A 14,017-nucleotide genomic window follows, 5' to 3' on the forward strand; every position below is an offset into this window, starting at 1 on the left:
CATTAATATACAAAGGCATATGGACGGTATGATCCATCCATGATCAACAACAGTGACTGTGGTCAATACTGCCGTATGGGATTGAACCCACTCTCCTCAGACATCCGGGGTGCAATTTCTGAAATTCCGTATATCGATTTAATTCAATAGAGAAAATATTGGGAGGAATGCTTTTATCTCGTGAAATATAGATTTCTATAAAGACGATGGTAATCTATGATCTTGCATGTGGATATTACATCGTGGCAAGTCAGTAAGAACAGCTCGCATAATGTCCCAAGCATTGGTAAGGCAAAATTCCTCCAGTCTCTCTCTCTTTCAGACAAGAGGCCATAAATCCTTCAAGTTGGTGGCCACTCTCACTCTCATCTCCCGAACACAAAGCGGCGGTCTCCATTATTCTTTATTATTATTATTATTATTATTATTATTATTATTATTATTATTATTATTATTACTCTCACAGAAGAATATCTCTTTTCTTTAATCATCCGGCTTCTATCCGCCTCAATATCATAATCCGGCTTTTATTCAGCATCATTACCATTATACCTGGTGCGGTCTAATACCTCGCACTTAACATAAATTTATTTGGGAGACTCACATTTCTATCCACAATTTAGCCTTCCGGACATTGACCTGCAAGCTAGGTTCCCGCTCTTATCCCGATATCTCAAACACATGCATATTTATATAGAAGACTCTATCAATCGGGAATTTAAATTAACTGTAACACTCCCGTTCTAAATCACTCATGGTTCGCACCCCGCTGTCGTGTCTCCATCATCCTGATCAGCAGTCTTAAAACTATATACTGGGGGAATTTCCTACGTTACATTACGCGAGAATCTAACATATCTGAGCTAATTTGAAGATTACAACGTTTAACCATCTATTCACCATCAAATATTAACGATGATATTACAATTTGTAAGATTCATCTAACTTACTGCACTAAGAAATGAGACTTATCTTTTTCTGTCAGCTCTACCGGGATTGAATTAGGTCCTCCAGGACATCTGTGGTTCGGGCTCGGCAGTTACATCCTCTCGCTGGTCATCAGGATGCTCTGGGATAGGTAAGGTTTCTTTGCCATCACCTCAGCTCAGCCTCCTCCGGACATCTCGCCATCGTCTTTTTAGAACGTCATGAGAGCCATGTATTGCGCAAATATAGTAGAAATAAACATATATGAAGTTAGTTGCGTCATAGTACAGATTTCATAGCCTTCTAACATTCTAGCTTCAATGAGACTTCTGTCGTTTTAACTTTAGTCTTAATAGCGTTTGTAGACTACCAAAATGTCTACCCATGTCTCAGATATCTGTTCAAAGTTTTTATTTTATGAGTTAATGTAGCTATTTCTTCGTATCCTCAATATTTTCTTCCTTGTAATCGTGTCAATGGTTATCCTTTGCCGTCTTGATGACCCAATGTGTGCACTCCTTTCTTATTTTCTTCTTGTTTCGCAGATTTATTTACGGTTTCCGTAATTATGCGTTCTCCATTAAGTATATATATTCTGACGATCTTCTTCCTTAAATGAATTTCTTTTTAGGTCTTGAAATATTATATGCGTTAGGTATCTCCAGATCAACACGATCGTTTCTCAAGCTTGCTCTTTCAATTTTCCATTTTTCAATTGTAGTGTCCTTACAATTCTGATTTCTTTCTTTGTCTCCGTCACTGCCACCTTGATCTTTTCTACTTCGATCTCGTAATATATTGCATCTCATTGATATAGATGACTGAGTTTATGCATCGTATTTAACTTAGATCTTGGCAATTGCGTCCATTTTGGCTCCATTAAATGATCACTTTACGACAGTGAAATGGCACACTACCAAGTTTTTACCCTCTCCCTTTCTACTGTCATATAACGTGTCATTTATTTCATCTTATTATCTTCCCTGGTGAGATTGTCGTCAGGAAGGGCATCCGGTGGCTGTCCGTAAAACTAGCCCCTCAAAACGGCGTCGGGAGGGGCATCTGACCGTACAACTGGGCTCAAAATGGCGACTGTGTAGTTAGGTCCCTCCAAAATGGCGACGGTAAAGGTATCTAACCGTAAAACTGAGCCCAGGATGGCGACTGTGTAGTTAGGCCCTTCCAAAATATGGCGACGGGAGGGGCAACTCACCGTAAACCTGGGCCCTGTGTAGTTAAACATCTCCATAAATGGCGTGGGGAAGGGCATCTGACCGTAAAAGTAGGCCCGAGATAGCGACGCTGTAGTTAGGCCCCTCCAAAATGGAGACAGGAAGGGCATCTGTCCGTAAAACTGGTCGCAAGATGGCGGCGGTGTAGTTAGCCCCTCCAAGATGGCGTCAGGAAGAGCATCTGGCCATAACACTAGGTCCTTGATGTCGGGAAGTGCATCTGGTCGTAAAACTAGGCCGTGTAAGGTTAGGCCCCTCCAAGTTGGCGTCGGGAAGGGGATCTGGGAAAATGGTGTCGGGACGGGCATCTAGTCATAAAACTATGCCCTATAAGGTTAGGCCCCTCCAAGATGGCGTCAGGAAATGCATCTGGAAATATTGCGTCGGGAAGGGCATCTGGCCGTACAAATCGGCACAAGATAGCGACGGTGTAGTTAGGCATCTCGAAAACGATGACGGGAAGGATATCTAACCGTAAAACTGGGCCCAAGATGGTGACTGTGTAGTTAGGCCCCTCCAAAATAGCGCCTGTTACTAGGGGGGAGACATCTAAATATACAAACTGCGCAGAAGATGACGACGGTGTAGTTAGGCCCCTCCAAGATAGCGACTGTGAGTTTAGGCTTGCTCCCTTATTCAAAATCCACGCCTCACACGTGCTCGTGTTGGTAAAAAAATGTACGTGGTCGTGTTGGTGAACAACAGCACGTGGAGTGAGGTTACGCCCCTCCAAGATGACGTCTGTGAGGTCAGGGTTGCTCTCTTATTCAAAATCCACGCCTCACACGTGCTCGTGTTGGTAAATAAAAGCACGGATCGTGTTGGTAAACAACAGCACGTGGAGTAAGGTTACGCCCCTCCAAGATGGCGTCTGTGAGGTTAGGCTTGCTCTCTTATTCAAAATCCGCGCCTCACATGTGCTTATGTTGGTAAACAAGAGCACGTAGTCTTGTTTGTAAATAAGAGCACGTGCTACTAGGGGTCAATGACCTTTCCAGGGGACAATGACCTCGTTGGAAAATGCTGACGCAGCGCTGACTCAGCACCCATTGTTTTAGATCTACCCACTGTGACGCAGATATCAACGGCCTGACCTTCTAACTTTGATATTTCTAGTGCTCAATTTAGGGCAGGGAGTGAGAGTCGGGAGACCTATATTTTCACGTTGCCTTCCCCTCTATGTCAACTCACGTTTAAATGTCCATGATTCTTCTTCTTCTTCTGTGAATCTGTCTTGAGACAGGTATCAACTGGACAGCCTCCATAATTCTCTGTCTTGAGCATCTTGCTTCAGAGCTTCTCCCTTGTTTGACATCTGTTAACATTCCAAACTTCTTCTTCCTCTTCCTTTTCTTCCATCTATTTTTCTCTATTATCAATAGCAAAAGATTCATAAACTATTAATAGGCCACGGGAGCCAAGTGAAGTGACTTCTCTCCAAACAGGCCGCTTTCGGATCCCGGTAAACATATTGGGAGCATTTGAAATTAAAAAACACGGTGTTCAATGTCACAGAAAAATAACAGCTTGTCTATTTTATCGGCATGCTAAAGGTATTCAGAATGTAAGAAAAATCATGTATTTTGACATGTGAGGGGACAAAGCTGACTGTGGCAGCGGACGGACATACGTACCTTCCGCGCAATCTCTCTGTTCGCCAGGGCTATTTGTCTGCGTGTGCCAACTACGCGGCGGGGCCACCCGGCCTCTCATCGCAGTTGTCCAGTACATAGAGCCATGGCTCGGGCGGAGATAAAGGAGGCCCATCATCATGTGCCAGCCCCCTCCAATAAGTCCCCGCCTAGGCGGTTGTAGCCAAATTTTCCGCGATCGGAGGCCAGGTACCAGGGAATCCAAAGATACCAGATTGTTTCACAGGTCCTAGTACTTTTCGCGACAACGCGGCAAGGAATGTAAGCGGCTGAAAGAAGACCTCGACAAATTTGTGATATTGACAGCAGACAACGGTATGATGGCAAAAGGGTTGAAGAGTCAGGTTGTAAGTTTCATAAAGAAGAGAAGACCTCTCAGTTTTAATTACTTTGCTGATGGGATGACAGTAATTCATGTGGATCACTGTAAGTAACTAGGTGTTAAATATGAGGAAATATCTTCTCCGGGGCAAGCATCATAATTGATAATATGAGACACTTATTATCAAATTGTATTTCTAAGTTGTCAAAATACAACTGTCATGTTTCCCGTGATACAGAAGCCTCTTGCTATTTTCAGCAAATGTTACTGTGAGCTCAGGATGATCTTTCATAAAACAGTGAAACCATTCCAAATCTGATCTATTTTTCTTTATATCGCTTCTCCACAATTCCTTTTTTTAAATCCAAATACTGCTGAAAACGAATTCGAAAATTCAACTGTGAAGTGGGAATCCCACCTTGCACAGAGAAGAAATGCTTCTTTTTCCTCATTCTAATTCAGAATATGTTACCTTCCATATTTCAGATGTTTATCACCTCTTTACTCGTAAATGTACTATATTAATAATATTATCTTAATACCCAAAAATACATCACCAAGGACCATGTCAGACTTCCGACCCATAACACTATTCAATACGGACTATAAAATCTTGATGAAAACCATAGCCAATAGAATGCCACCAGTCATGATTACATTAATCAAACAAGGTCAGACTTGTAGCGTCCCTAATCGAAAGATCATACACAACCTACAAGCAGTAGGAAATGCAATTCTAACATTTGAAATGAATGATGTTCAGCAGGGAGCAATAATCAGCTTAGATTTCGAAAAGGCCTTTGACAAAGCCAACCACTCATCTTTATTTGCAGTTCTTGGCAATATTGGTACCCCGGCAAGCATACAAAATGTCCTACTGATCCTTTGCAATTCTTCCCACTTGAGTATTATGATAGTAAACTCGTGTCCTCATCCAGAGGTTGTGCAGCTCTTTTGAGGCCCACCCCCATTGGAGGTGAGCTGCATGTACCATTTTATCCACGTACCTGCCCTCCTGCCATTCTGCCATTCTTAAATTTCTGGCAGTACCGGGAATCGAACCCGGAGGAGGCGGACGAGTATTATGATTAATGGATGGTTATCAAAGCCAATCCCAATCTGTAGGACTGTTCGTCAAGGTTGCTCGCTATCAGTGATCCTCCTTTAGTCCGTGCCGTTCATACACTGCTGAGCAGCATCCCGAATCCCCACAAATTCTTCACTATACGTGCCTTCGCTGATGACATCACGTACCTTCTATCAAGTCGTGAAGCAGGAAATGATTTAGTCACAGAAATACAAGCGTATGAAAAGGCATCTAATGCAAAAATGAACTATCAGAAATCCAATCTCCTACCCTTCGAAAGCTGGCCCACATCATTTTCAGCAGCCAATATTCCGGTGCGAGAGACCATTTCAGTACTCGGCCTGAAATTTGCGAAAAGTGCTCAACAGATGACTGAAATAAACTGAACCGCGATAATCAACAAAGTGGGACACAATTTATCGTCTAATTTAACAACGAATTTAAATCTTTTTCAGGAGGTCTGACACATTAACCTGTTTGCACTCCCAAAGATATGGTACACCCCACAAATATTACCGCTATCCGAAAAATTAGCCAAATGAGTAGAGCTTGGCATCAGCTACTACTTATGGCGAGGATACTTCTTCGGAATAGCAAGACAGCAACTTTGGAAACAACAAAAACAACGAGGACTAGGTCTAATAGCAGCGTCCGAAAATGTAAAGCCCTTCTTATCAATTATGTTGGCCAAGAAAGGATTAGGTGACAAACAAGGCACATTATTCTGGAATAATCTTCGCTATGGAAGAGGTTATCGCATCATTCCACAAGGTTTTAAACAAATATTAGGCTTAACAGACAAACAGATCCAGATTTCAGACCAACAGTCTCATCAAGCTACGAAAATCATCTATAGGAGACTATTGGGAAACAAGCCAAGCATACCCCATATAATGGTAAAGTTTCCAAATAGAAACTGGAATAACATTTGGAAGCAATTTAAGACACCATACATAGCCACGGAATGGAATGTAAGTGCCTATAAAGCAGTGAACGAAATAATTGCGGCAGAACAAAAGAAATTTCTTCATGTATATTCACTCCTTTGCAGAATATGTGGAAGAGTGGATACGCAACACCATAGATATACCACCTGGACAAACGTACGTGAAATCTGGAAATGGATGTGCAGCTCTACGCAGCGTGTAAATTGTTACAACAACCCAAACGACATCCGCAGATGCACCCTCGCCCTGGACATAAATAACAAGAAAAATTATTTTGTACAGACATGGCTGTCAAATAGTTTTCTCCACTATGTTCAGACTGACGAGAAACACTGCTTGGTGAGTTTTCGAAAAATGTTAAAAGATGAACAACGCCACCTGGAATCCTTTTGTCCTCCACAAGTTCTACTGTATATGAAACAAGTGAAGTTCATCCTATCGTAGAGGTAAGTAATGTAGTGTTGACCGGCTGACCACTTGCTCATGGCTATGTATTTTAGGTAGCTTAGTTACGCAAATATGAACTACTCCCATGTTCTTTATCCTTTCTCTTTAATATACTAAAAACAATTAATTCAGCATATTCATGCAAGTTCAGTTTACACTTCCTGCAACTTAAATTGTGTGACAATTGGGTGTGAACATAAGAGTGTTTCCACTTACTGATAATGATGACTGTGAAGTCAAGGGCAAAATGAACTGATATGTACTGCTATGTGCAGTGCCTCAAGATGTTTATAGGTGTTTGAAACATGGAGTGTCTAACATATTGCGATTCTCTCTCTTTATTTGTACCAGGGTTAAAAAAACCCGTATCATTGTGACTCATAGTGCGTTGTCGGTGACATAGTTACCTCATGAACACTATTCTGGCAACATAGACATTTTGATTGATATGTAACAGGAGATAGCTTGTATTATTTTTCCTGCTAATGAGACCGCATTGATGCGCTGCATTTGCCACTTAAGTGGGTTTCTTCTTGTGCTTTCGCAATCCATCGTAATGATTGATGTCACCGAAGCGACAGTTTTGTGTGAGAACAAGTCTCAGTTAGACCCCAAGGCATCGGACTCCCCATAGCTTGTATTATCCGGTGCCTTGGGGTCTACCTGAGACTTGTTCTCACACAAAACTGTTGCTTCGGTGACATCAATCATAGCTTGTATTATTCAAGTATATTCAGTATGTTGTGTGGACAGATATATTCCCGAGTTACGTGATTTGTTCTTCTGGGGGGGGGAGGGACTTCCAAGATGTGTACATTCTCTTTTTAATGTATATTTTAAATTATGGACTTAGACAAGAATCATAACGTATATTTTGTATATTAGCAGGATTATAAGTACATTTTGTAGGTTGTACCTTCCTAGGGGGCAAAATATCAAAAAAAATTTTTTTGCTCATAAACATTCCTTGGAGTGTACTTTACTAGATAAATATGTTTTTGAATGGCATTCTAGCCATTAAAGGCTTTAAATATTAATTTCCTTTAAGAGCAGCACAACTTGCCACGCCCCCTTTCGCCATCTGTCAACTTCTTGAACTTCAGATATTTAATTTTAGCGGCATGTTGATTTATGTGAAGATATTTCGTTTTCAGGGTTGGCTCCTCTGTTCACGCGGAACGACTTTCACTTGTTTCTTGTGTTTCCGGCGCGTTTTCTGGACATGTTTACATCCGAAAGTTTGTTTTTGTGACAACATGCCTCGAATTGGAAGAGTGTATAAGAAATGTAAAGGAGGGCCTGGAAGAAAGCCGAAAGCAAGTGTAGTTAGTGGTAATAATAGTGCAAATAATACGGATTTTGTCCGTGGGAGTGGTGCAGGCTGTTCTAGGTTAGATTCAACATGTGCTTCAACTTCATCAGTGATTGTGAGTGATAATTCTGGCAGTGAAAATATTAGTGCCAGTGCTTCCAGAAGAAAGCTGAATACTGATTCAAGTATAGGATCTTTTGTAAGTACTCAATCTAATAATGAAGAACATACAAGTGGCAATGTTATCATAGATATTGAATTGTTGTCATCTGCCATATCTTCATTTGCAGTCTGTAAAGCATGCCATGTTAGTGACAGTTTATTTTGTTGTGAAGATACCACTGCAAGATATGGACTTGCTAGTAAACTATTTCTGAAATGCAGGAACTGTAAAGCTCAGTATTCATTTCGTACCAGTAGGAAGGTTGACAGTGGGTATGAAACTAACATTAGGTTTGTGTATGGATTGCGTACTATAGGTAAAGGTGAATTAGCTGGTAAGACACTATGTGCAGTCATGAATCTCCCAAGTGGCCCAACAAGATTCCAGAAGTATACAGGTACATTATGTGAAGCTGCTAAGCATTGTGCTATTGCCTCTATGAAGGCTGCTGTCAGTGATGCAATTGAAATTAATGATAATTCTACAGATATTGCTGTGGCTGTTGATGGAACGTGGCAGCGTAGAGGGCATACTAGTCTGAATGGAGTAGTAACTGTAACAAGCATGGATAATGGCAAAGTGCTAGATGTAGAGGTACTGAGTAAGTACTGTCATAAGTGTAGATTTATAAAAGATAATGAAAAACTTAAATTACATAAAGAAAGTTCTGAATGTAGTGTAAATTTTGAAGGGTCCAGTGGGAATATGGAAGCTGCAGGTGCAGTAAACATTTTTTCCAGGTCAGTTGATATGTTTGGGGTAAGGTATGTAAAATATTTAGGGGATGGAGACAGTAAGAGCTTCAAAAGTGTGGTAGAAGCAAAGCCATATGGAGATGTCAGGGTGGAAAAGCTGGAATGTATTGGACATGTCCAGAAAAGGATGGGAACCCGCCTTCGCAAGTTGAGGAAAGATATGAAAGGCATAAAATTACCAGATGGAAAACCACTATCTGGGAAAGGTAGACTCACAGACAAGGAGATAGACAGTTTGCAGAACTATTATGGTATGGCTATTAGAAGGAACTGTGACAGTGAGATGAAAATGAAGCAGGATATCTGGGCAATTTATTTTCATAAACTATCAACTGACACGGAGTCTTGTCATGCCTTGTGCCCAAAAGGACCAACCTCATGGTGCAATTACAACCGTGCTATAGCAGCTGGTGAACAGTATAGTCATAGGCACTCATTGCCTGTTGAAGTGTGCAATGTAATAAAGCCAGTTTTTAGAAGTTTGACTGATCAAAACCTGTTGCGTAAATGTTTGCATGGTAAAACACAGAACCCAAATGAATCATTTAATAGTGTAATATGGTCTAGAATTCCTAAAACAGTATTTGTAGTTAAGGATACATTGAATTTGGGTGTATATGATGCAGTTGTGTCATTTAATGATGGTAATGTTGGTAGAGTTAGGCTGCTTCAAAGGTTAGGCATAAAACCTGGGGAAAATATGGTGAAGGCATGTTCCGAGTTGGATGCTGTCCGTGTCAAGAAAGCAGATTATGAAGTTACTATGATGGCTAGGAAGGCAAGAATGCACTCAAGGAATGCTAAAAGGGCCAGGGAGGATAAAGAAAATGCAGATGACCCAGGATATGGTGCAGGGATGTTCTAAAGTGAGTAACAAACTATGTTCAACTTTGAAACCTGTTTTCTGAGATTTTATATTTTTAATCTTTAAGTACATTTTTCTCAGGAACTAAACATCACAGAACAGTATAACTTAAATACCACACAGGTACTGGGATTAACATTATTGATGCATTTGTTGAAGAGTTTAAGTTTAATATTTCAGAAATTATGAATTAATAAAAGTGAAATATTTGGATATTTTGGAAATTCTTTTAATAACTTGCAAAAAATTCTGTAAAAATTACATGTTAAAAGGTACTTGCCTACACAAATAGGTCAAAGAAGAGAAACCCTTCCTCTACCAGCTATTAAAATTTTATAACATTATCATGAACAGTTCAGGAGAAAAATGTACCTAAAAGTGACCAATTTAACATTGTGGGTATACAAGGTACAACCTCCCCTTAAAGTATGACAGCAGCCTATGCTAATATCACGGTGTCCCCTCATTTCATTTGACGGTGGCGCGGCGCATAGTTTGCGAACAACATTTCTACGTGTACGTAATATAACAATAAACTGCTTTCTTAGTAAGCTATTTTTTCTAATATTTCTCCAGCGAGAATACAGGCGTAGTTTGTTTGTTAAAATGCAAATTATCAACGTTATTGATTTTACGACCGGCGACTCGAGTAAAAATTACACACTAATGTTCGAGATATACCTTTTATGTTGAAATACCTTCCTTTGTTTTGAGTAATAGTGGGAATGAGCAATTTAACATTATATTAGTATTCCACTTGTTTGCTGGCGTAGGAAACAGTACCAACGGAGTGAAGGTAAGATCCAAAAAATGGTGGGCGAGCATACCTACTCTTTAGAGAGCCTTAGGGCGAGGAGCGTCGCAGCAGTTGTTCCAAGTGATTTCAGTCGGCAGTCAGTAAAGTTTTCTAGGCCGAACGCAACATGATGCTCGTTCTCTAATAAACTTGATAAACTGTAAGTGACAAACAGTAGCACCGATATTGTGCTGGGCCATACTTCTTTATCCTCCTTACCATCGCCTTGCCGGCGGTTTGCCAGAGGGGAGCTACTCACTCTGTAGGATATACACTCGACAGACCTAAAAAGCTGAAAGTCATTTGAAGGAATCAAGTCGTTTAAATTTCTACCATGCCCCATGGTTCTTCGAACCTATTTGTAATTTTTAATTTAGGTACGTCTTTTTAAGAAGTCAATGTTAAATAGATAAATTTCCCTTAGAATTTATACTTAAATAATACTGGGATTTCAGTTCCTACTTGAAATAATCACTGAAGGTCTTTTCAGGAAGTAATAAAAATAGGTTTTCTTTTGTTCAGAATGCACTGTTACAGTATCCTATTTAAACGAAATATTTGTGACAAAATGGTTTAGTATAAAGCCAAACGGCAGACATTTCGTAGAGTTTGAGTTCTATTGAATGATGAGTTCATATAATTCAGAATGATTCTATGCTCTATATTTCCTTAACTCTGAATAATGGTAAAAGAAATTTCATGGGCTAGTACGATGGACTACTCTGTTCGCATATTATACATTTAAATGAACGACATGGCCTCTAACTTGAGCGTAAGTTCAATTTCAAGTGGTGACTTAAAATAAACGTACCTTGTAAAATGAAATCTTCTCCCTCTATGGATTCCATCGATTTTCTGCTATACTCCAGTAATCTTCTTGATCCTTCACAATACTCTTCAAACGAGAATGGTGGTTGCGTTGTGGACGTTACGTTGGGTGGTAGCTGTTTGACGGCCTCTAAATATTGTGAACCAGGTTCATACAGTTTACTGCTTTCACATAATGTCTGAAACTAATTACATACACAATGGTAATTAATATTCATATACCAAGTATTGGAATTTGATTATCAACTCATCATAAAAATAGGATAGAATATTTTCTTGAAATACAGCCCAGAGACGTGGTTAGCACATTGGTTTAGCTGCTGGATCTCAGTCCAGAAGGTGGAGGTTCGAATCTGGTAACATTTTCTCTAACATAACTGGTACAAAACAATAAATACAATTTCCATCAACTGTAAAACATAAGATTACATGACATTTTGTACACCACATAAAACTCAGGTAACTGCAGTCCTGATTTCTGAACCAAGATCCTGTTTTCTAAATTCTTCATTTGTGCTTCACTATTAGTGAAACTCTACATCATATTTTTTCTTTGTAGGTCAGCACCACTTAAGTTATACATAAGTACCAAGTAGCACAGGGTTTACAGTTCATGATACAACAGGCGTTCAATTCAAAATTTGTACAAATTTTAAACTGCAATGTTCAAACTAAATGTATTGTATATATTACATGTAGTTTCTAGAGACTAGTTGCATATGATTTTGAGTTACAGGGATATAAAATTTAGTAATGTTAACACTAATGACCTAGGGTAGGTGAAATCTCCATTGTACGTACCTGGACAGGTACTTGAGCACTCAGTGTATGCTGGAGTTGAAAATATGCCATGGTCACATTCTGCAGCACAGTATCGCTGTCAATGAGTAGCTGCCGAACCTTCTTAAGGATGTCAGTTTTTATTTTATAAAGGCGAGCATGGTTTTCATTCGCCTCTGCTACGCTGGCCTTGTATGCAGCTTCAGATTCAAGAGCCTGTAAAAGTAATATCGAATATTTGCAGTCGACATTTGAAGAAACGTGTTCTCTCAAATTTGTGGACGATGTTATAAAAATAATAGTTCTTTTAATGTCTGAACACACTGACTAGCTACCAAAATTAGTTCCAGATAAAGAGATCAATAACAGCTGGCGTCGGTGAAATTTGAGGATGTTTATATGCCAAATAATTCCTGCAGGACAAGATTCCAACGTTCAGACATCTGGTAAGAGCTTTAGTAGTTAGAACGGACGTTAAATTATTATTATTATTATTATTATTACCGGGCGAGTTGGCCGTGCGGTTAGGAGCGCGCAGCTGTGAGCTCGCATCCGAGAGATAGTGGGTTCGAACCCCACTGTCGGCAGCCCTGAAGATAGTTTTCCGCTGTTTCCTATTTTCACACCAGGCAAATGCTGGGGCTGTACCTTAATTAAGGCCATGGCCGCTTCCTTCCAGTTCCTAGGCCATTCCTGTCCCATCGTTGCCATAAGACCTATCTGTGTCGGTGCGACGTAAAGCAACTAGCAAAAATTATTATTATTATTATTATTATTATTATTATTATTATTATTATTATTATTATTATTATTGAGTTTATACAGGGTTATTCACCTAACATGTTACACGCAAATAACTTCTAAACCGTTAAAGATATCAGCATTCTGTTTTCATATTCGTAAATGGTACGCAGGGTCTTGTAAAATAACGTGCTACTTAGTTTCATTGGGGTGATTAACAACCAAGATATTGATACTAACTCCATATTTTTAAATGGAACGGCACAAATTTATACAGCTGATTTAAAAGTTCATCCGCGTACAAATTCAAATATGTAAGTATTTTCAAAATCGGACATTTACTTTTTGAGATATAAATAAGAACAGCATGAGCGGTTTTGCATGCCGCATCAGACGGCGTGAAGTCGGGCAGGGACATATTGAGGCCCAAGCTGCTTCCTGGCCTTGATTCCAGCCACAGAACGGATACCAGGCATGTACTGTAAACATAATGTGATGTACCGTAACATACCCTGCGTGTGCAACGTTATTGTATGACTGGCGAACACACAACGGGGAAGAGATATTAAAGTTGTATTGTTTTGTTTTGATATGTAATAGGCTGCGCTCTGTTTAGCGTTTTTTCTGACGGATGGGAATGGGAAGGATTTGGAAAGAAAGTCGGCCGTGGCCTATCACAAAGGTACCTATCCGGTATTTGCCTGGTGTTGAACATGGGACACCATGAAAATCAATGTTAGGTTGGGCGAGGCAAGACTCGAACCTACGCTCTCCCGAATGCACGCTACTACAGTCGCGCTGGAGCTCTGCGGAGATTAATGCGTGTAAAATAAAACATAAATAATAGTGTTGCTGCCATCTCACCACGATCAGCTCTGAACATTTGCTTTTCTAGAAGGAGCTTTTCCGGTGTTTTGTGTTATGTTTATTTCTCAACTCATAGAGTAGTATGAACTGTACACTAAAACCAGTAACAATTATAGCTTTTGTTATGTTCCTTTCAAGGCAAAGTACTTATTTTATTCCTTTTAAACACATCAACCCTTTCTGTCCTGTCATGTGTTCGCCTGTCATACACACTTTGCAAACCCATCACATGTGTACGAGGTGCTTACATGCCTGGCACCCATTCTGTGGCTGAACTCACTCCCAGGAAACTGCTT

The 14,017-nt window shown here is 40.0% G+C and overlaps 1 protein-coding gene across 2 annotated transcripts in view; it reads right to left on the minus strand.

The window, feature by feature from the left end:
- LOC136863044 (rho GTPase-activating protein 45) overlaps window positions 1-14,017 on the minus strand; it is a 363,658-nt gene that overhangs the window by 105,393 nt on the left and 244,248 nt on the right. For both annotated transcript variants that reach the window (XM_067139366.2, XM_067139364.2), the window contains exons 10-11: window positions 12,135-12,329; window positions 11,317-11,518 (exon numbers count right to left, since the gene is read on the minus strand). In XM_067139366.2, coding sequence (XP_066995467.1) covers window positions 11,317-11,518; window positions 12,135-12,329 — 397 coding nt within the window. The remainder of the gene's footprint in view (window positions 1-11,316; window positions 11,519-12,134; window positions 12,330-14,017) is intronic.

This window comes from Anabrus simplex, chromosome 2, assembly GCF_040414725.1.
Source record: "Anabrus simplex isolate iqAnaSimp1 chromosome 2, ASM4041472v1, whole genome shotgun sequence".
NCBI lineage: Eukaryota > Metazoa > Arthropoda > Insecta > Orthoptera > Tettigoniidae > Anabrus > Anabrus simplex.